The sequence below is a fragment of the Phaethon aethereus genome (assembly GCF_964289735.1).
Source record: "Phaethon aethereus genome assembly, chromosome: 11".
Classification (NCBI taxonomy): domain Eukaryota; kingdom Metazoa; phylum Chordata; class Aves; order Phaethontiformes; family Phaethontidae; genus Phaethon; species Phaethon aethereus.
Genome location: NC_138587.1, coordinates 12152751 through 12174742, shown reverse-complemented (window position 1 = coordinate 12174742; position 21992 = coordinate 12152751). Strand labels below are relative to the sequence as shown.

At 39.8% G+C, this 21992-nt stretch overlaps 1 protein-coding gene across 1 annotated transcript in view; it reads right to left on the bottom strand.

The window, feature by feature from the left end:
* The window catches only part of UROC1 (urocanate hydratase 1), a gene marked incomplete at both ends in the record, with an annotated part of 44704 nt that overhangs the window by 7044 nt on the left and 15668 nt on the right, over positions 1 to 21992 (bottom strand). Inside the window, 12 exons of the mRNA XM_082004507.1 lie at positions 2220 to 2301; positions 5135 to 5234; positions 6951 to 7049; positions 8008 to 8078; positions 12751 to 12872; positions 13671 to 13743; positions 13990 to 14087; positions 15567 to 15746; positions 16478 to 16540; positions 17027 to 17115; positions 20900 to 21043; positions 21653 to 21719. Coding sequence (XP_081860633.1) covers positions 2220 to 2301; positions 5135 to 5234; positions 6951 to 7049; positions 8008 to 8078; positions 12751 to 12872; positions 13671 to 13743; positions 13990 to 14087; positions 15567 to 15746; positions 16478 to 16540; positions 17027 to 17115; positions 20900 to 21043; positions 21653 to 21719 — 1188 coding nt within the window. The remainder of the gene's footprint in view (positions 1 to 2219; positions 2302 to 5134; positions 5235 to 6950; positions 7050 to 8007; positions 8079 to 12750; positions 12873 to 13670; positions 13744 to 13989; positions 14088 to 15566; positions 15747 to 16477; positions 16541 to 17026; positions 17116 to 20899; positions 21044 to 21652; positions 21720 to 21992) is intronic.

The window sequence follows — 21992 nt, the reverse complement described above, 5'->3', positions numbered from 1 at the left end:
AGAAAAAAAGACAGGGTCCTAAGACCTAAGGGCATCTGTCTCTTCCATGCAAATAAAGTAATATGTAATGGTTGGGGCTTTGTTTTGCTTCTTTTGCCACCTCTCCGTAGAAGGCAAAGTGGAGCAGTGCTTTAACTAGCTGGGGTGGTGCCGTGATTAGTTAAGCTGAGCAGAACCACCTGTCGTGCCGTGGCTTTCGGGGGCTCTCCAGACCATGGCATCTAACGGCACGACACTGCTACCACATCTGAGTCTCAGCATGGTGGCTTGTTAAGGCTCATGTAGAGACAAGCCTAATTTTCAGGTTCCGCATTTTTCACTGAAGCACAGTAATTTAATGACAGAGGGCTATGACTGCTCCCGAGAACAAGGTGAGCAGATACTGTTCCACTATGACAAGCCACTAAGCAACCATAGGAAATGTCAAAAAGGATAACCAAACCCTGCTTTGCCATCCATATTTTGATTTCAGTGAATAGCCACACGCTAATTTTCTGACACATTACACAAAAGACAGCACCTCTGCTCTGCCTTGGGGAAGGGCTTCTTTCTAATGATATAGCTCCACCTAAACAACTAAAACGATATAACTGAAATGACAGTGTGGCCAATGCCAGTTTTCCAGAATTAAGAGTATTCTCACCATGCAGCCAATCTCTGAATTGCTTAGAGGGCTAGAAACATGCAGAAGGGATTGGCCTTACTGAGGCTAGTGAGATATAGGTAATATGATCATTTGTATCCTTTAAGCATCATAAATGCACACAATATTTGTGGCATGAGCAATTATATTAGCAATTCTAATTATTATTATAAATTATCATAAAAATATTCCAAATATTTTGCACAGCATGTAGTGGAAAATTATTTTATTTGCTAGTATTTCATAATCAGATGTTTTAGAAGGTTAAATTCAGCTATGGGCATTCAGACAGATCTAGTCTGCTGCTATCTCTGGAGTCTAAGACTGAGATGACCAGAGTAAGCAGATATTCTGTTGTGTATTTTCCATTCAGAATTATGGATGTTGTGAATAAAATCCTTGCCATGGTGGTTGTTACCACTGAAATCAGTAAAGCCAGATTTTCACTCCATGTGTCTAAGCCCTCAGACAATCCCACTGTTCAATTTTGCTCTCGCATACCTTCTATTCAGTAGTTAATTCACTGAAATCAAAGGAGTTACAGTACAGGAGAGAGAATTCTCCATCTGACTTGACGGGATATTTTCTAGATTCAGCTCATCCAGATAAGTAATAATTAAGTATCATCAAGTGTCTCTGAGGATAACACCTGCTACAAGTTCTTTGGCTTGCTATTGTTGGCATATTCCAGAGCTGGATGGAACAGGGAAGTGGGAGGGTTCACTACAGTATTTAATAGAAGGTTGTGTCCCTTTTGACTGGCAGCACCACAAAGTGAAGACATGACTGTAAATGGGGGAGACTTTGCTGGACTATGCTGGAGAGAACAAACCAGGACTGAAGGCTCCGCAGTGTGGCCAGGCTCTCCTTTTCCCTACACCTCTGCCAATCCAGAGTAACCTTTTTGTGGCATATGAAGATCAGTTTCCCTTTCCATACATGATATTTCATTCTGCTTTTCAGTTTAGGCATTTCTTTTAGTTCTGCATCTTATGTGAAGGAGGTGTTTAATCCAGTCCTTACTTGGCTGTGGTCTTTTATCCTATCACGCAGGAGCACGGGGAGAAAGAAGACTGGAGGGGTTGCTGGCACCTGGGCTGTTTTGTATCAATAACCCCTCATTGCACTTTAGCACATGGGCATTTATATTGGGGTCCTAAGGTCACAGATTTAAATACAGCTTGAGGGGAAACCTAAACATAACCCATCTACTAACACTCTGGCTGTGCATATGTGAGGACAACTTTGGAAGCAGGATCTGTTCAAAAAGACCACAGCAGACTCTCCTTGTTAGGCAAATTAAGTTCTCCAAACTGTGCTGTGACCAATGTCCAAAACACTTTTTCTAGACATATGGGCATTAATTAGAAAAGTCTCCTACAACACCACACTTTACATTCTAATAGGTCCTTTTAGTCCTTGTCTCCAAACCCATCATTCCTATGATCATGACATGGTACTACTCCAGTAATAGGTCTTTTCTGCAATTCCCTTCTTGTCCCTCCTCCCCACACGCATACACAGCAGTGGTAACGGGATTCAGAATCCAACTTTAGAAACGTAAATAAGTTCTTACCAGCCAACTCCACCACCATTGTGCAACGCAACCCAGGTCGCTCCTCTGAACGCATCTCCTACAAAATTTTGTACTGCCATATCTAGGAGGAGAGGAAAGGTGTTATCATGGCTCTGACACGCTGCATTCGTTTGTGTTGTGCTGCTCACTCCTTCCACTGACGCCTTGGTTATGGCTGTGTGAAGGCAGTGTTGGAGGGAGGGTTTACTCACAGCTTGTCTCACAGATATACAGTGAGAGGAGTCTTTGGAGGAACAGGCAAGAGATATTTTCCTCCCAGTCTTTGCCCCTACACTGGAGGAAGCAAATGCCAATTTCACACTGTGGTTTGTGAGGACTCTTGTGCTTTCTGCATTTGTGATCCAATTCAAGCAGTAGAAGAACCTACCACTCCTCAGCTGGGAGGTACCTCCTGAGGATGGAGAGAAATATAGTCCTCTCTTTGGGGATGCCTCAGTCATGGAAGACCAGGCTGGACACATCCAGGTGGAAGGTATCGAAATGGGTGCGACTCCTGGAAAACTACACTACTTGCAGTTCTCAGAAGTCTGAACTATTTTCAGATCAGACTGCAGAGTTAATTCATCCCTGTGTAGAAAGCCAGTCTAAAGCTAAGGATTTGTATTTTGGTAACACAGTTAGCCCCTATTCTCTGGATATGGAGGAATTTTACTGCATGAACTGCTGAAATCACACAGGAGGTTTCTTTCATTTTTTAAAAAATGAAGAAAAATAATTTAGCAATGTCATTTGACTAATGTCAAATGTATGGTTTCCACTGAAATGTAGACTAGAATTTTGTATGTTTGCTACAATTTGTGCTAAAGTATATACCCAGAGAGGTGGAAAGAGGTACACACAGAGGATAACAGGGTAAAATTTACTGAAAAAGTTTGTCTAGATTTAAAAGACCATTTTCTGTGCTTTTAACAGCAAAAAATAAGAGAAAAACAGCAATATCCCCACCAGCCACATTTGCAGACCCACAGTTGTTACATATCTGATGGAAAAAGGAGCTTACTTGAGCACTAATCTATGTTAAACCCTGTCAAAAGCCCCATTAAGGCATCTTTTATATGCCATTATGTCACTTTAATAACCCAATTATCATAATTACAGTGCTGTCAAGAGGAAGTGGGAGAGATCAAAATCCCCATAGTGTAAAAATGCACAGATTTCTTCCTCAGCCACTAGTGTGATAAGAGTGGAGGCTGGACAAGGAACATGGCAAGTGGACTAACGATGTAATAACATGCAGCTCCTTGGCTTCAATAAAGGTCCCTAACTGTGAAAATGTCTGTGTTGAATTACGCTTTGCCAAGCAGCGATGACCTATGTTTGCCAAGGATCAGGCTGAGGTACTTACTGCAAAACAAAATAAGACAGGCAAACACTCTGGAAAATTACTGTGTGCTAGAGAGGAGCCAATTTCAACTGAACCAGCTCAAATGTGGTGTTAAAACAACAGGAAAGATGGGAGAGAGGAAGACCTAAGATGTTCTTTTATTACCTCCAGAGGCTCATCTGAAAACAGAGTTAGGCCTCGTTTCAAAGACCAGTGAAATCAGTGGTCAACAGGCTTTTTAGATAAGCTCCTGGAGAAGGCAAATGGTTCACGAAAATCACAAAACGCAAAAAAAAACACATAGCATGATGAATAGTGGGATTTCACAAGCCTTGTTTCTATTGCTCTCTTCTGAGGGCATTGCCCGAGGTTTACTTACATTGTTAAGCCCTTTGGTGGAGACATTACTTTGGATTGCTGTTCTCTCTGCAGCCGCACCATTTTCTCACAGCTTGTCAGAACCAAACATTATTCGAGGCATCTATTCATCTGGCCTATTACAACTAGCCAGCATACTCAAAAAGTGTGGAAGTGGAACTGATAAACACAGCTAAAAGCCTCATTTCATCAGGAAATCCAGTTAAGATAGCAGGGAACTTTTCTCCTTAAAATTGAGCCATAATTTAGTTCTATTATGAATTCCCATAATGGATGTAAATCAGTATGCTCAGCTACCTCTATCATAGTTTCTCCTTCTGCTGCAGCTTCCATCCTCCAATCTCAAGCCACTTTGTGACTGTCAGTTCTTGACATGCAGAAACACTACTGGGCTAAAGCTATCATCATAATTTCCACTTTATGGATGGAAAATTGAGGAAGATTTAGGTTAAAAATTGCTTATTGCTTCACTCTTTTCAGGTCTCCAATCTGATATTTATTTTTCTAAAGCACCATTTCACAAACTTAAAAAGCAGTCTGGTTCACTCAGGTCAAGTGTGCAGAATTAAAGGCTCCTTTTGTATAGCAAACCTACATGATTTGCCCACAGTCACACTGTAAGCAAGCAACAACGCTTGGAGTCTAATCCAGAATGCCTGACTTCCATTCTTATGCTTTTACTATCAAAGTATGTTCCCTTATGACCAGAAAAGTTCCTTTCAGATACTCCAGACTGTTTTCTTGAGTCCTCAGGCAATGAAATGAATGCAGCTATGAATCTTTTTGCTTTAAGCAAAATACTATTATAGACCTGATTTTGATCTTGTGGATGGCTAAGGAAATGTGGCTCTAATTCTGCTCAGATCACCTCTTTGAAACGGTGAGGTACAAAATTGAAATCAAACAGAAGATACAGTCCTCTGAAACAGACTGCTCTCCATTTACATTCAGGTAAATCTGATGCATCTTCATTGAATTTTCAGCATTGTTCTGGACCTCTCCTATTTAACTAGTTCCACATTTATGTCAGTATCACTATTAAATCCCACAAAGCTTCTCAGGAAATCTGATCAATTGGGATTAAAGGGTTAAACAAAAACATTTTAATTTGTTTTTAATAAAAACTCCAATTTCTCTTTTAAAGCAATTTCCTTGTTTGCCTGGACAGACAAGCCTCAACTGCTCTGCTGACCTGCACAAAAGGCTGATCCATCATAAATGTTTGACGTTTCTCTGTAAGGACTGTCGGTCCCACTCACATCATGGTGATCTCGGCTGAGGACTACTGGAGCCTGCAAAAAGCCAAGGGTGAGAAAATGGAATCCTTCATGGACTGTCAATGCTACTGAAGATCATCATTTGCTGAATTCAATTTTGTCGTAAGTCATTTCAAACCTCAGCTTTGTCCCCCTCTCCTAAACACCCTGAAACACCTTCTCTGCCTGCTATTATTTGTTATAAAACAGTTGTTCACTTACTGTTCATGAAAGCCACCATCCTTTCATAACTAAGAACAAGAGCTTGTTTTATGCCAAAGGCATCCTCAAAGGAGGGCAGGGAGAAGAGGGGAGGCAGTATGGTTATTTCCTCCGACCATTTCTTTGCTGAAATTCTGAAGACATTTCAGTATGCAAAAATTTTCATTCAAAAATAGTTCTTGTTAACTTTCATTTTCAACAGCAAACAGTAAGAACTTTTACACTTTTTAATTCTTTTGGAAAACTTCAAGATTAAAAATAGGCTAGCAATGAAAATCAGTGATTTCATACAGCTCAAACAAGTCCATTCTTGATCTGGTATTTAATTCACAGTATGAATCTAGATCAACTTGCAGGTCTTAATTATCGTTTGCCATGCATGGGTTTATATAAGAATAGTTCACTCTTGGCATGGTGTGGTCTGGAATTCTCTGGCTCTGTTTTATGCTGGCAGTGAATTAGAAAATCATTGAAAATAGACATGAGCACCCAGCTTGCAAGAGGAGGAGTGGAGATTTGCAGAAACGAAAAAAGGACGGAACAAAATCTGAAGGGCCTGGGAGTCTGACCTTGTCAGTCATAGCTCCAAGGGAGTGCTTTGTCTGGTCAGGTTTATTTTTTAAGACTAGCTTGCAGTGGCATTTACTTTGAATCCTGAGAAGGTCAACAGCATTTGAAATATTTTAACAAACATTTTCTGAGTAAAAAACCCAGACCTTTCCTAGCTAGAAACCATTCTAAGTTTTACTTGAGTTTTCCCCTTTAAAAAGGATAATTGTAATTCAGCTATAAAAGATGGAGATGAATGAGTGAACATGCCTTGGTCTGATGCTGCAGTACACACAAAAAGTAATGGGTATAATTACCGAGTGGTGCCTTCAAGATTTTGGTTCCCCAGAATGTCACACTGTACATCTACCTACAACACTCATGAAGAATTTGGAAAATCCCTATACAATCTTGTCCGTAGTGTGTACTTTTTCCACCACCACATATGGTCAGTGGGATTTTACTCAGATGAGTAAGAGCGGCAGCATCAAGCCTAACGATTTTCTTCATTTACATATGCAGTGCAAACGAAAACTGACTGCAGAGCTGGCTGTAGCCATAATATGTCTGAAAGTGAGGGACAGAGGGAAAGGAGCACCGGGCAGTGGCATGGGTTCCTGTTACTTTTAATGTTTGGGGCACTGCTAAGGAGTTACAGTGCCTGCCTTGTGTTTTCAGCGAATCACAGCATGATATGTTGTGCTTGTAAATGTCCAAATAGAAAATAACACAGATTCCCACCATGAAATAAAAGGTAGCACATTTCAGAGAGTTTCTAAACCTGTCTCCTTTCTATTAGCGCAATATTGGTGACAGGTGAATGAGTACTGAGCTCTAATACATGGGACCAGTATAATGTTAGCATGTAAATGGCAGGCATTTCTGTTCTCAATGGTTGAAGCTTTCTTCTTTCCCACCTGCCACCCCAGTCTCAGATACCAAACACATTTACCAGACTATATCAAGACAAAAAAGACAAACCTTAATCCTTCCTTCGGAAATTGCTTGATTGATAGCCACAGCTATAGACACACGACCCCTCTGATCAGAATATAAGATTCTAGCTTGAGAGCCAACAACCTGGAAAATAAAAATGCCAGGGCGATAAGGTTCTCTGTGCAACTGGCTTATCTTCAGGCCCCAGATAAATGGAGTCACAGGACTGACCCCTTCTGTAGGAGAAAGTGCAGATTATTTCTTCAACAACATCCAGCTTCCAGAAAAAAGAAATTAAAATCCCTCTTTGAACTGAGTTTTATCTCCACTCACACAGTGAGATGTATTTCTGTATTCAGCTACTACTGTACAATAAATCCCACTTTTTAAATCAACCTGATTGCTAGGCTGTAAGCTCCCTATCAACAAATCCCTTATCAACAGCTGAGAAGCAGAGGTTTGGAACTGGTGATGGTGGGCTGGAAGGGAAGAGAAATATGGAGACAAAGAATAGCAAAAAACATCTGTCCTGCACAGCTATGCTCCTCTCCAGTTTTACCTCATAGACCAATCTGGCTTCCAGATGAGGAGAGCACATATGAGCCCTATAGCGTTACTGGTTAGCTTCATGGTGAGAGCCTGCCCTAAAAGAAAAACAAAGGATGCTTCACTGGCATCCTGCTTCCCACAGTGCAAAAGGATGGCAGTTCTTTGGCCTCATCACCTGTTTTGAAAAGGGTACTGGGAACTGCAGGCGTGAAGAGGTTCAGCCAAAGCAATGCCAAGAAGGATGTTTTGAATAGAGCTCTGAAAGAAAAGCAGTTACAAATGAGGTGGACAGTGAATCATTGATGCAATTCACTTCAGATATAAGACTAGATATTGCCAGGTTATGTTATGTGAACATTTCCAGATCAGGAAGTGAAGGGAAAGAACTCCTTCAGCTCACCCTAAAACCTTGATGTGGAGAGAGGTTTAAGTTATCAGCTCTGGAAAAGCCAGTGTTTTCATTCAGGCTCATTCCTGCCTTTTACTCCAGCATTCAAAAACTGCATTCTGCACCAGCAGTGGACACATGCGCTGAAGGAGGTTGTGCACTTACCAAGCTGTGCCTGCCAGCTTCCCGAATCCAGCGGATGTTGTCATGGTACTGCTGCTTCACAGATGTGCTCACTGCAAGAGAAAGCAAGAAAGAAAAGAGGTTTTGAAAATTAATGCAATATGCTCTAAATTTAATTTAATTCATCTGACAGCACTAGGAAGTCAAATTCTACTTTCGGATACAAGCACGCATATAGGAAATGCTATATAGAATCATCTTTGCAGCTGATGCAGTAACTGGTACCATACCTCTAGATGAAGATACAAGATGTCGCCTAGGAGGCAGCTGGAATGGTAACTCCCATTCACATCTTTAGCAAACAATCAAACCTTGAAATATGGGTTACAGGTACCGTTCATTTTTGGTCATCTGGCTTGCTGCCCACTAAATGCCCAACCGCTTTCTGAGACATTGCTAAATTAGTAGCTTTAGGAATCTCCATGACATTGGGTACTGCAGTCCAGTCTTGCATCAGGTAGTAAATAACTCCTCTGAGTCAGCCAGCAGAACTTCTCAGGAGCTGGCAATACATACTTGAGGATAAGTTACACCAATGCTGGGATGCAGATTTATAGCACAGCAGTTGCTCTGTACTAAATGGCCCAGGTGAATGTTTTTATCCCAAGATAAAAGTAAGGTCTCTTATCCTACAAACTAAAGTATGTTGCCTTGCATTACTACAAAGCACAAACTGTGCAGAAAAACTTATTACGGAGTAGCTCCTTTAAGTGTAAATCCACCCTACACCTCAGTTAGATATATTTGTTATCCAAGAAGAGAATTCTATATAATGGTTTTATATTCTCCAGCTTCTCTCATTTATAACTGTGCCATTCCATCTCAATCAGCCAACCCAAAGAGGAGTAAGAATAAAGATATTTGAAGTGAAAGACAGTGAAAAATGACACATATCAGTCAGATAAATGGTGACCTCAGTACAATCAGCTGTCTCCAACAAGTATTGTACCATCTGTAGCAAGTGAGTAACAAAAGGGAGAGGGAGTATGGAATGGCACAGAAGCATTGTCTTACTGTCAGAATTTTGGGGGCTTTTACAGTTATGCCTTTCCACGCAGGCTGAGTGTGAGCTCAGATGAGGTTACAATGGCTGAAGTTACTGCCTGTAGGCTTTTTCTCTATGGGCTAAGCTACGTCACATCACCTTGTCCCGAGAGTCATGGTCAGCTACCAGGGCTCAGCTGGCATGAGGGAACACGCAAAGCCACAGTGACTTGCTCATGCATTAGAGCTTCAAGTTCAGCTCTCATTCGTTTTCAAGTCAGTTCATAATGTACATATAACTTCATAGAATCATAGAATACCAGGTTGGAAGGGACCTCAAGGATGATCTGGTGAAAACTTTCTTGGCAAAAGCACAGTCTAGAAAAGATGGCCCAGCACCCTGTCCAGCTGAATCTTAAGTGAATCTTAAATATGAAACTTACGTTTGAAAGTCAGTCAAACTGGAGAAACTGCATACTGCTAGCTCGAAATTGTCCCTGGTAACTAAGAAGAGTGTTTAAGACTAATGTCTTTCCACTAGGCAATAGGTCAGCAGATATATGTAGTAAAACTAGAAAAAGGAAAGAGGAAAAGGCAAGATACTCATATCTAGTCTGGGTTAAACACGTTGTTAAAGGGAAATGTAAAATACACTCATTCCTGCAGAGGCAGGCCTTCCATACACAGAGTTTTAATGTTCCTAAAAAAGACCTGTCAGTGCTTTAAGGGTTGGCTCCAAGTGATGACTTCTGAACTCTGCAATGAGGATTAACATGTCAGATCTTAGCTTCACAGGGAGTGAAAGATGAAACATCTGCTACTGCTGCCATTCATAAGCTTTAAGGAAACATCTGCTAGGAGGTAATGGGTAGTATTCACTTAGGTTATTATAGATATTTAATGAGAGTTTACAGGAGTTACTCTAGAAAAATGAATAGAGAATGAGTTCCTTTCTATCACTTTTATAAGCTATCTCAGAGAGTACTTCGCATATTTTATACTTCACAGTGCACAGACAGAAAAGATCTTACTGTCTGTTAATTCTATAGAACATATCCAGAAGAGAAGCCAGATGAGAATGCTGGCTACAAGGACATATCTCAACACAGCACATCTGTCCCTCCCAGCCAGCTCCAATAGACAGTCATATTCTCTGTCCTAAACTGTGGTGTGTCCAAAGTTGGATTTCACCAGTTATCCCTGGGGAAGTGAAGAATGCTCCCTGCAACTGAAAAATCTTATAGCTCTTTCTACAAAGACCTTAACTTTAGATTAGCTCCACGTGTGTCTCATTCGCTAAACTGTCACCCCCATTTCCCCACCCCAACAGGAATGTTTTGAAGTCAGGCAAGCTACTGCATTGCTTCTGGTATTTCATAGGCCTTTGTACTTATCTAGGGTTTAAAAGAATCTAGAAAGCATTGTGTCCTCAGAGGAATAGTCCTCATCGCCACAGAGATTGGTTCCCTTTGCTCTTGGGATATTTATACTGTTGTTATGCATCAGTTCAGCCTTCAAACTACCACAGAGGTTGTAAATCCAAGTTACACTCCAATCACCAGTGCTGCAACTCTTGTACAAAGGCTAAATTTAAAGCACTGATACCTTAGGAGTGGAAGCAGATAATAAAACTACATAGGACTTTTTCCACAGTTTGAGAGGAAAGCGCAAAAATTCAACTCCACAAAAGGAGAAGAATGGTTAATATTGGACTCAAGGTCAGGTCAAAAGTTTAGACCTGAAATGCAACCGACTTCAGCGCTGTGGAGTTTTCACTCAGCCATCATAAAAAGATTCTTTTACAAAATTCAAAGGCAGGTTCAGATTTTAGATGTATATGTGTGAGGCTATCCAGACCTTGGAATTTGGTTCAAGCCCAAGTCCCATAGGGAGTGGACAGCCAGTGGAATACTCATGAACATGAATCCATGAATGGCTGTTTATTTTCTGGCCAAATTCTGTTTTCATTTCTCTTTGAAATCCTATTCCCATTGTCCTGCCAAATTCAACAGCAAACCCAATAATAGCCTTGCTCTTAAGCCTGTTTTCACCTGTTGGGATTTTTTAAAAGTGATTTTTCATTTAAATTAAGAATATTATGCAAGAGTTCAATGCTTTTCATCTGTGGAAGAGACTTCTCTCCCCAGCTTTACAGTATAAACACCCCACATACTATTGTACATTTTAACTGATTCATCTCCTAGTCTTGCAATGCAAACCAGCCAAAGGTCATGCATCAGTTCAATCTTGAGAGAAGATAACTGGAGATTGCAGTACATGGCAGAAAAATTACTGCAAATTTTTGAAGATAGATCCAGCACCATAGCATTGGATTTCACCCTCCCTTCAATTAAGCTCAGGGACCAGGTCTAAAAACAATGAAGGTTTCAATATCCATAGTATAGGGGAGGCACATCTGGGCCATTGCATTAAAAATACCTCATGCTCCAGTGCTATTTTTTTCAGATGACTCCTAAGACAGCTTTAAGAGAATAGACAGAGCTAGGGACCTTGCAGGGCCAGACCCACTCTATCAACAACTCACCTCATGGGAGGAAGAGGAAGCTGGACACCAGCCTTACGTTATAGGAAGACAACTGTAATTTTGTTTCAAATGAGAGACTTATCTGAATATGGTATATCCTTTTCAGAAATACTACCCTAGATCCTCACCATGCTAACTGTTCCAGAACAAATAGGAGAGCATTCAAAATCTTCATACTTCTATTCATATTTCAATGATGTCTTTCATGAAAGAAGCAACAAATATTTCAATATTACCAGGTAAAAATATTACGCTCTGCTCCCCATAAAATATGTTTTGGATTTGTGATCTGTTTCCTTCTGATCCCTTCCTTGATTCTAAGAAGCACAAATCTCCACTTTCTTGAAACAGAAGAGCTGAGGACTTCAGTGCTAGGGGACAATGACACTTAAGTTTTTGCATCTGCTGTCCACCTACTGTAAAACCAGACAAGAAAGGGAAAGTAGTAGGGCTTTCCACTGCAACCTGGGAGATTAGGATTCATGTTTGCTGACACAGAATTAGCTTTGTCTCAGTTCCCATTCATAAGCAGAGGATAACAGTAGTAACCCACTTTGAGGGATATGGAAGAGTGAAAGACAGTGTAAGTCCTAGATAAAGTAGCATACAAAGCCATGCAGATATTCCAGATTGGTTCCACCAGAGAGTAGAGACAGCTGTCAATTTATTAACAAATGACAAAAAAGCAAGGTCTCAAAATTGTAATCACAAATAAATGATGGATGGAGCACCGCACCCATGAAACCTATGTTTCCTGCCACTGATCTGCTTGCTAGCCTCATAAAAACCTCCCTAGATTCCCATGCTTCATTCACCTGTGAGACAGGGACAAAGCAATTTGACTCCTTTAAAAAAAACCTCTTGGAGACCTATTGATGAAAAATAGTTTGCCTTAAAGTTTCAAAGTGACAAAGTGCAGGAAAACTTTTGTAACAAATGAAAATAAATTATCTTAGCCAAAATTGCAACAATAGCTTTGGGATCAATAACCTCTCTACATAGAGTTTTTATATTTTACCTACTGGTTACATTCCTTATAGGAGTTTGGAGAACAGTGAGACTTCCAGCCCCTATGGAACAGGCAGGAGAACACTTTCTACAGTTTTAGTCAAAAGCTATCACACATTGTACAATTCTCAGTTTCTTTTTCTCCCCAAAAGCACCCCCAGTGATGGGGGCACGGGATGGTGTCTTACCTCCCTGACGTATAAAGTCTTCCAGCACAGACATAGCAATTGAGTCAGTGGTAGCAAGATCCTGTGGGTCACCTGAGGTACAAACCCAACGGAATGGCCCAAATCCCAGGGAAAAAATGTCCCTGGGAAGAGAACATGTTTCATTAAGAGATAGTTGAAATTCTTTCCTTATTTATCCTGGCTTTTAGCAGTGCTTTTCTTTCATTAGCTGGAGACAGAAGAATTTGAAACATTTTCAATGAACTAATCTAAACAGATGCATCAGGGACCATTAATTGAGAAATTAAACAGTGCTGTTTTACGTAGCTATCAACTGGTGTATATTAATGCAGTCAGGCCAGAATTTTGATAGGAATGTTAGGCAGTTCAATCAAACAAGTGCATCGTCAGATGAATTGCAATTTTTCTTTTGTTTTATCAAATATACTCTCCCTAGTCTTTCTGTCCTTAACCCAGGCTAATTCTGAGTGCATCTACGCTATCAGACAAGTGTAGGTTCTGAACAAGTCCAGAGTCATTTGCTGTCCGCACAGTTTAAACACAATAGTAAGATGCACTTCAGTTAAGTTCCAGAAGAGTTCTAATCTGATTGGTGCCTTACTCTATGTTCAAGATCTTATTCACATGATATAGACAAGCTAAGCATGATTCAGAGACAAAAGGTGTTATAAACTCAGTTTTTTGACAGATCTCCTGAGCTCAGCTTTTTCAACAAGCAGTATGCGCAGCTTGTGTAAGAGGTACAGTCAGCAATATAGTCACAGAATCATAGAATAGTTTGAGTTGGAAGGGACCTTTAAAGGTCATCTAGCCCAACCCCTCAGGCTGACACATCACTAAGTGGAGCCTCTGTAGTACTCTTCCCCTAAACAGAGTCACAAGACACTTGAGCACTTTATTCCAAGCTCTCCCCAACATACCCCATGATGTGCTGAACATAGGAAGGATATCGAAATTCTGTTTTATTGGCTCCTCTTTTCTGAACATCAGCACCTATAAAAGGATTTTAATAGTCAGTGACATGATGAAGAAAAACTATAAAATGTAAAACTGGACTGCACCTGGGTTCCCATGAAGGCTCTATCTCAGCCACAGAGAAGTAGAAGGTCAGGGGTGGCAGAGAGAGACTGAAAAGTTAGCATAACACAGTGGCCAACCCCATCCTACCAAAATATACAGATGGGAAGATGCATGCAGGATTGTCCTTTTTTCCACCTAACAACTCCAGGATCTACTCACCAGCCCTTTGAGCTTCCAAGAGAAAAGCATTGCCATAATCCCAAAAAAACATGCCCTTATCAGCTAGTCTGTTAACAGCAGCCACATGTCTCTTCAGACTGAAATAAAGGAGGAAACAATTATTCTTGAGATTGATAAAATATCAAAAATAATAATATCATGAACTCACTAAAGGCATGGGAGTAGGGGGAGACAGATGGAACTGAAAGATCCTAGAGAAACTCAGATATAAACCCATAAGGTATCAACTGAGATGCTTTCAGTCTCTGTAGCACCTGTTATCCCCAAATCTTGAAGTGATTCACAGTCCTTAAGGGAACTTCATTAATTAGCAGAGAGGGGTCATGTCTTTCAGCAAAGAAATGCAGCCAGCTCTGAGGATGGAAGGTAATAAAAAACAGCCTACACAAAACTGCTAAACAGTTTAAGGGGTTCACAGAGAAAGTGAGCAGAGACAGAAAAACTGAAAATGGCTAAACATCACTGTTCTGGCCTCTCCCTTGGGCAAGAGCCCAGTTTTCCCTTTGTTTCCAATAGTGGACCATACCCCAGGACTGTTCCCTGTGATACCATTTCCACTTAATATTATCTAGTTCTCATCTCAATGCATAGTTGCATATAGAGTTGTACATGCATAGGTTTAACTTCTTGGAACTCTAAAGTAGTAAATCAATGCTTAACAAATGAAATTGGATTTTTTTTTAGGTCATACCTAGCTTGTTAGAAATGAGTCCCTCTCAGAAATTTACCTGTTACCTTTATCTTAGAGTAGTAAGGTACAGAACTGGGAAACTGGAAAGGTCCTCGTAGATCCCTCATCCAAAGACAAATAGATTACATGGCTGTATTCTACCTTCTACTGGACAAAGGTCTCCAGCAGTAATGTTCAAGGTGAACAAAACCAGAGTAGGAGCCTCTGGTTTTGTCTCAAAAGTACCAGCTGAGAACAACAGGACAGCTTGCTGCCGCTGTTCCACAGTTCGTTCAAATTATGCCAAATTGCTCCCTTTATAAAGTCCAATTCACTTGCAAACTTGTAAATCATGAGTAGCTCCCTGAAATCAGGATGCTAAACAGAACTTAGTTACAGTTGCAGCAAGCTGGGAGGAGTGATTGGGGGAGATTGTCCCCTCCTTATATCCTTGCCTAAAAAATCATTACTGGCCACAGCTGGAAGCATGGTAGGCTAGATGGACTTTCTGGCTTACCCATTGGGTTTCTACACCATATTCAGTGAACCTAAAGCAACTGATAGACTACATGGAATGGTACTTACTGTCCTATATTTTTAAAACCTAATGTGATTTAGGAATTTATAGAAGCGAAATAAGTCATTAGTGTTCAGACCTCTAATCTTATACACTAGAGACTGTTCCTAAGATGGTGTATAAGTGATGTCTGCCAGAATCTGAGTGATAGCTGTAAAAATACAAAGTTGGGAGTTATTAGTACTGTAGCTCTACCCCAGGTTTCTATATACCAAAGAACAGAAAAGTCTTGTGAGAAAGACAAAGATCTGATCACTTGCAGAGTAGCTAAACTTAAAGGTTAAAAACATACATCACCAAAACATTTACCTCTCTTGTACTAGGGTCCGGAACTTCCCTGGATTGGTGGAAAGAAGCTGCTTTGCTTCCTCAAAGCCAAGCTGTACTGGATAGTATCCCCCGCTGAATGGGTTATGACACGAAGTTTGGTCAGACCCCAGATCAACTAGCAGCTCTCCTGTTGTGTCCAATTCATATACTAGCCTCTCCCTGGGGAAGGGAATGAATGGAGTGTTTGAACAGAAGCTGTCATTTCACATTCTAGCTCCTCTTTCAGATGAATTTCTTCCATCCCAAGAGATTGTTTATAGAGGTATGCCCTGGGCAGGCAAAGTCTTCGTTTTAGCAGTCAGGAGGTGGGAAATGATGGTGATGAAGATTTAGGGGCAACTTTTATAGTTCACATTTACATGTGCATGAATGCCGATAGATGAGTCAGATACCAGTATGACATACCATAGTATGTCAGTCTTAGCCGTTGGTATATGGTGTGACAGCAAGATTTACCATTGCAAAAAGCCTCAAGAGTGCCAGAATTTCTATTCACCATCTGATTATTTTTCTTCAATCAATACCTCAATACTTCTATTCTTTACTGAAGTCAAAGACGTTTTCTTGCTATCCAATTAGCAACAGGTTAGAAGGAAAGGGATAAATTCTTTCTTCATCCAAGGAAGAATTTTAAGGATTTCTTTCCCTAAGAAATTCATTGTTCCATAAGGAAAGGAGAAGGTGCATGGAAAGCAACTGGGAACTGGAACACAAGGATGAAGACCCTTCTTTTGAAAATATAGTTTTTCATGAGCATCTAGAAGTAATGAGCTTGGCACTAGGTTTAATGCCTCTTCTCTTCCAAGTTTGGGAACTAATTCCAGGTTGACTAACAAATAAGAGCATTAATATATGCATTATATTATTATATATCCATATATACTACTTACCATAGATCTACCACATTCCCATGGTAACCCAAACTAAGGGCAATTTTATTCTTTCTTGCTTGTCTAGAATAGATTAAAAAGATTGGTTGAAGAAAATGCACCTAATGTAATTCCATCTTGCAACGTACAAATCACATACAGAGTCAAACCCGGCAAAGAAGTCTATATGTGGTTTCCAACACTCATCTAGGCCACAGATCATTCAACCTTTATGTAATCAGTAATTACTGATTCCAGAAAGCCTGAGTGATACTTCAAGTGTAACATTATTTGTAATTGCTCTATGCATATTCATGAAACTGAATGAAGACATTTAACATGTATAAATGATATGAAGCATTGGTAGTGGCTTGCAGTAAGCATTGGTAGTCACTCATAATGACTGCTGCTGTTTGGAAGGATGGATTCACATTCAAAAGCAGACCTAGAATAACAAGAGGTGTCCCTCAACCCCTTCTATATGCACACTAAAATGGCACAATGCAGAAAGATGTGAAGTGAGGATTAGGAAGCAGAGGTAAACTCACTGAATTATGTTACAAGTCATACCTAAGGCGAGCAATGCAATGGTCCAGGTTGTTAGAGATTTCCATCAGCCATCCCTGCTTGTGACGTTTCAAAAGTGCTGCTTCATCAACCTAAGATAAATAGCAGAGATCTTAGAACTCCTGTTTCCCCTACCCAGTCACTTTTACCTTTAGTTTTTCGATTAGCCTGCAAGAAAGACCAGAAAATAGGTAAAAGGAGTAGCCCTGTGTGGGCCTTAAGAATATGGAGTGATTGTTTAAATACTTAGTTTTCAACCCTGGTGGTTTTTTTTTTGGGAGGTGTGGGGGGGAGGTGTTTGGTTGGGGTTTTTTGGTGTTTTTGTGTCTGCTTGGTGGTTTTTTTTGTTTTGTTTTTTGGGGTTTTTTTTACAATTTCTGTTCTCTTTTACTCCAGGCTCAAAGCAAGAAAAAAAAGGCTTTTTGATACATCACTTGCCAAATATTTTACAAACCAAAAAATTGTCATTAAAATTGTACAAGAGGTAATATTTTCCCACTAATTTTGATTATTCTTATTGTTTCTTTTTATGATTATATTTTTAAAAAATGAAAGCCAAAATGTTTCAAATTTATTTTTCAAATCAGGCTATTTTCTGTGGAAATAAAATTTCTATTTAATTAAGGAAATATTTTCTTTGATCAGCTCAGAGATAGACATTTCTGCCAGGATGAAGCAATGGTTTGCTGAATAAAATTGACCCTCACTTTTGTTCTTTGACTGCTGCATGAAAATCTCAACCAAATATGGAAAAGAGAAGAGGAAAGCATTTTCTTGTCCCAGCTGGCTAATGCTTCTGAAAAATGGAATGGATCAAAACAAAACTGCATCTTTAATTCTCTCTTGTTTGAACTTTGAAGCTCCAAACAAGCTCAGTCCCAAAGCTGTACTCTCTTCTGGGCTCAGCTTCTGTGTGTGTCAGTGTGTATATGCTTAAGAGACAGCTGGATAAAAATATAAATGGATAGACAAACTGTGGAGGCTTTGGCACAGATTCCGTATTAATGGTTCAATGTATAAACTTGCACAGCATTAATACTTTTATAATGAGCTATCAATGGCATAAAGCAAGTGGCAAAATTAATTCAAGCCAATTTTCTGTGGTAGCAACGGATTTAAAACACCCACAGTGGTGTGTGTGCATAAGAACATATAACCTGAGTATCTTCTATTATTTCATTAAAGCATTTTTACTTCTCTATAATCTACCTCCATCATTTTCATTCATTTTTTCCCATTAACAAAGTATTTATATGTAAATTAAATAAGTTCTGTATTCAGGAGTTGCTTGAACACCAGGAAACCTTTTCTTTCCTAATTATTCTTAGCATGAGAAACCTTCCATGATTTCCCACATCAGCAATAAAGACTATCCTTCCAAGACCCCAGATTATGATAATATCAGTGTCACTGCCAATGGAATTATTCAATAAAGTGAGGTGCCATGGGGGACAGCTTCTTTGGGAATTATTTAAATCAGCACAGGAGGAAAGATATTAGACAGTCTGTATGAATTACAGGAATTGGATTCATTTAAAGCTCAGCATAACACAGATCAGATCCATTTAAATCTGTTACCACATCCTACATATTTTACTTCAGCCCTATATGACAGTCTTAGTCTTTCACAGACTTGCTAGCATACTCAAGAAAACTAGCTTCCTTTGAACCACACTTTCAAAAATATGCTCATTTTTTATCAGCATCTCAGTTGTTTAAAAAATTGCACAAACATGAACTAATGTCACCGCCAGTGTAACCCTAGAGTGCTTAGTGCAGCTCCGAGGAGATAGTCTGGCCCTCCACATAATTATTCTATAAAATTACAACCTGCTTTGTGTCAAACAGAAGAGGGTAAAAGACTTGCACCACTAATCCCTTCAGTCTGAGCTTCGGAAGCTCTGGCTGACAAAATGACAACTCTTGCACAATTCAATGTCATTTGCATAAATAGTTCCTTAAATAAATAATATCTACATATATATAGCTATCCACATGTGCTCCTGAGACTCATTTCCGACAAGGATTATCTCACAGGAGATAAAAACCAGGCAATATTCAGTCTCCTGAACAAAATCATCTGCAACCATAGAGATGAAAAGGACAAAGGACTGCTGTGAATAGCGTTCACTAGAATCTTTCCTTTGTATTATAGCATTTGAAAGACCATGATGACAGAGTAGAAGTCTGAATAAAGATAATTTATTCAATAGTATATTGAATATATATATTGAATAAATTATTTCATCTGCCAGGGTGTATCTTATAAGATCTCAAATACATGCAAAACTCATGTGCTAACAAAGACACTTTTGCACCATCATTGTAAAACAAATGAAACCCTAACCTTCCATGAATAACAACTGAGCTAGCCAAAGCAGGTCAGACTTACTGAATATCACATGGACAGTCTGACCCGTTATCTTTTGAAGTTTAATTGTAATTACCATCAGTCAGATTGCAATATTTTTACCCATTTTCAAAGGGACATGCCCACAGCAGAGGTCTGCTGGCTAATTTTCTCTAGAAGTGATTTTGGCTGAGAAGACTAAACTCCCACTCCAGTCAGCTCCAACTAGAGTTTAGTTCTCAAAAACCTGTCTTCCTCTGGAGCAGTAACAAGAGCTCATCACCTGCAGATAGTCAGAAGAGCTCAATGCATTTTGGTTAATCCTATATCTGCTCCACCAAGAATGTTTCCCCAGTGTATTGAATTCAAAGGTAGTCATGAGGAGAGGAATGCATGGAAATGTTTATTGTTTCTCAATAGTCAGTATCATTAAAGATACTCACTACCATTTTCACAGAATTGCAGAGCAATGTTTTCTGTTAAAAACCGTTGCAGTGTTTCTGTAGTGCGTCCTTCCATCTGATTTGTTAGAACAAAACCCTAATCATTATATATGATAATTAAGGATCACTGTGGATCCAGTGGATCCTATCATACACTACTCCAATTGCTTGGACATTAGCAATCTTTGAATCACAGATCATTATTAGATTCTCTTTGTTTATGGGAGGAAATAACGGGGCTATTTTAACGTATTTGGAACAGAAACATTGCATCTGGATGAAGGACTCTCTACAAAGAATATATGCTGCGGGTGAGCTTCAGGGAACAGGGAAAATTGTACTACAGAACTTCTCCTCCATCAGCATTTTCCCTTAACAGAACTTACCTTCGTCGTCTACAAGCTGGGATTCTCCTAAGTGCTTGTAATTAGCCTCACCATCTTCATACTGAAGCCAACTTTAAAATTCCCAGTTTTACAAAATCCCATTGACTTCAAAGAATCATAACACCAAGCAACTTCATTAGTCCCAACCTTGATGAATGAATCGTACCACCATTTTTAAGGGGTACTTTCCATTGCACCTGGTAAGGGTGTCAGACGCATTAAAAATCAATCACAATGTAACTAATTCCTTTTTAACACAGACTTTTTTGGCATAAGAGAGTGCAGTTCCCATGGGAATTGCCTGTGGAAGTCACACCCTTTCACACATGAAATGAGGCGTCCTGGTTTCAGGACATGAAAAACATAAACCACGTTTATGGGACATAAACCACATAAAACCATGACATGAGGGTAGCTCAATCACAGAATGGCTCATCTGACAGCATCATTCTGCATTTTTTGTGAAGCAATCATAAGTTACAGTCCATATCCCTACAGTCTGATCCAGTGAGTGAACAAACAGAGAATGGAATAGCAGTGAAAAAATGCAATGAAAAGGACAGACAGATCTTAGAAAAGAATATCTTTTTCTGAGTTTGGCTTGTCGGGTTACTTGAGGAACACATCAGATCAGGATGAGGGTTCTGATTCAGCACATGAAGATGACAAGACAGAGTGAAAGAAGCATTGCTCTCACCTCTGCAATGATCCCCACACACCCAGCAATGACTGCAGCCTTTGCTTGAGCCCCACTCATCCCTCCGAGACCAGAAGTAACAAACACCTTTCCGGACAGGTCTTCTGCCTTCAAGTAGCGACGGCCTGCATTGAGCACTGTGAGCTGCCCACAACACAATATAGAAACGATCAGGAGCTATTTTTCCTAGAGTCCCTGAAATTTAAAGATCTTCTGTCCCTTTTGCAAACAGAGTTTGAAACTCAGGGGTCATTGCGACCATGAAACTGTTTTAATCTTTTAAGAAGGAAATATGTTACAAAGTGATGCTATGAAACCATCTGTCGTAATTATGTTTATTTCTCTCACCATGAAACAATAGAATAATCAGTTGTTCCCAACATGCTGTTTTTGGGGTATAGAGACTTATTCAGGATGGCTGCAAAAGATAGCTAAGGAAAACAGCTAGGAAAACAAGCTAAGAAAATATTTTTATCTAACACATTTGGTCAATTTATACTTCACTTATTGTAGCTAGATATGAGCTCAGATTGAAACCGTGATTGCAGATTCCTTCAGGTCAGTGTCATGAATAAGATGCCATGGACTATCTGAGTAGAAGGACATTAATTTTTTAAGGAGCAGGCAATGAGAATTTCTTTGGCAGCCAGAACATCCTCTCACAGCAATCCGTTCCACACCAGTCACCAGCCACTGCAGGAGATGCCCTCCTCCAATAGGTATTGACAAATAGACCTTTCCCCAGTTTCTTACCACAGTCCCGTGGACTATTCCCTGAGGCCCAATGTAGCAGTAGCTCCCTGCTGTCATCTGACCATACCTAGTAACAGCAACAAACACAGTGATACCACGTGTTACTCAAGCTGGAATGAATTCTGCACTTGTCTACATATGTTTCCAGTATAACAAAAAAATCTCTGTGCTTTGATTTGTTGTTAAAGATCTGCTATTATCAAATTCACAACTTAATTGAGTTTCTTCATTAGCAATGCATCAACATGTTTTCAGAGGATCATTTAGTTCTTTAAATTGAGTTAAAAAAGCATGGATGAAAAAATGAATGTAAACTTGTTTTGGCATTTAGCGTAGTGAC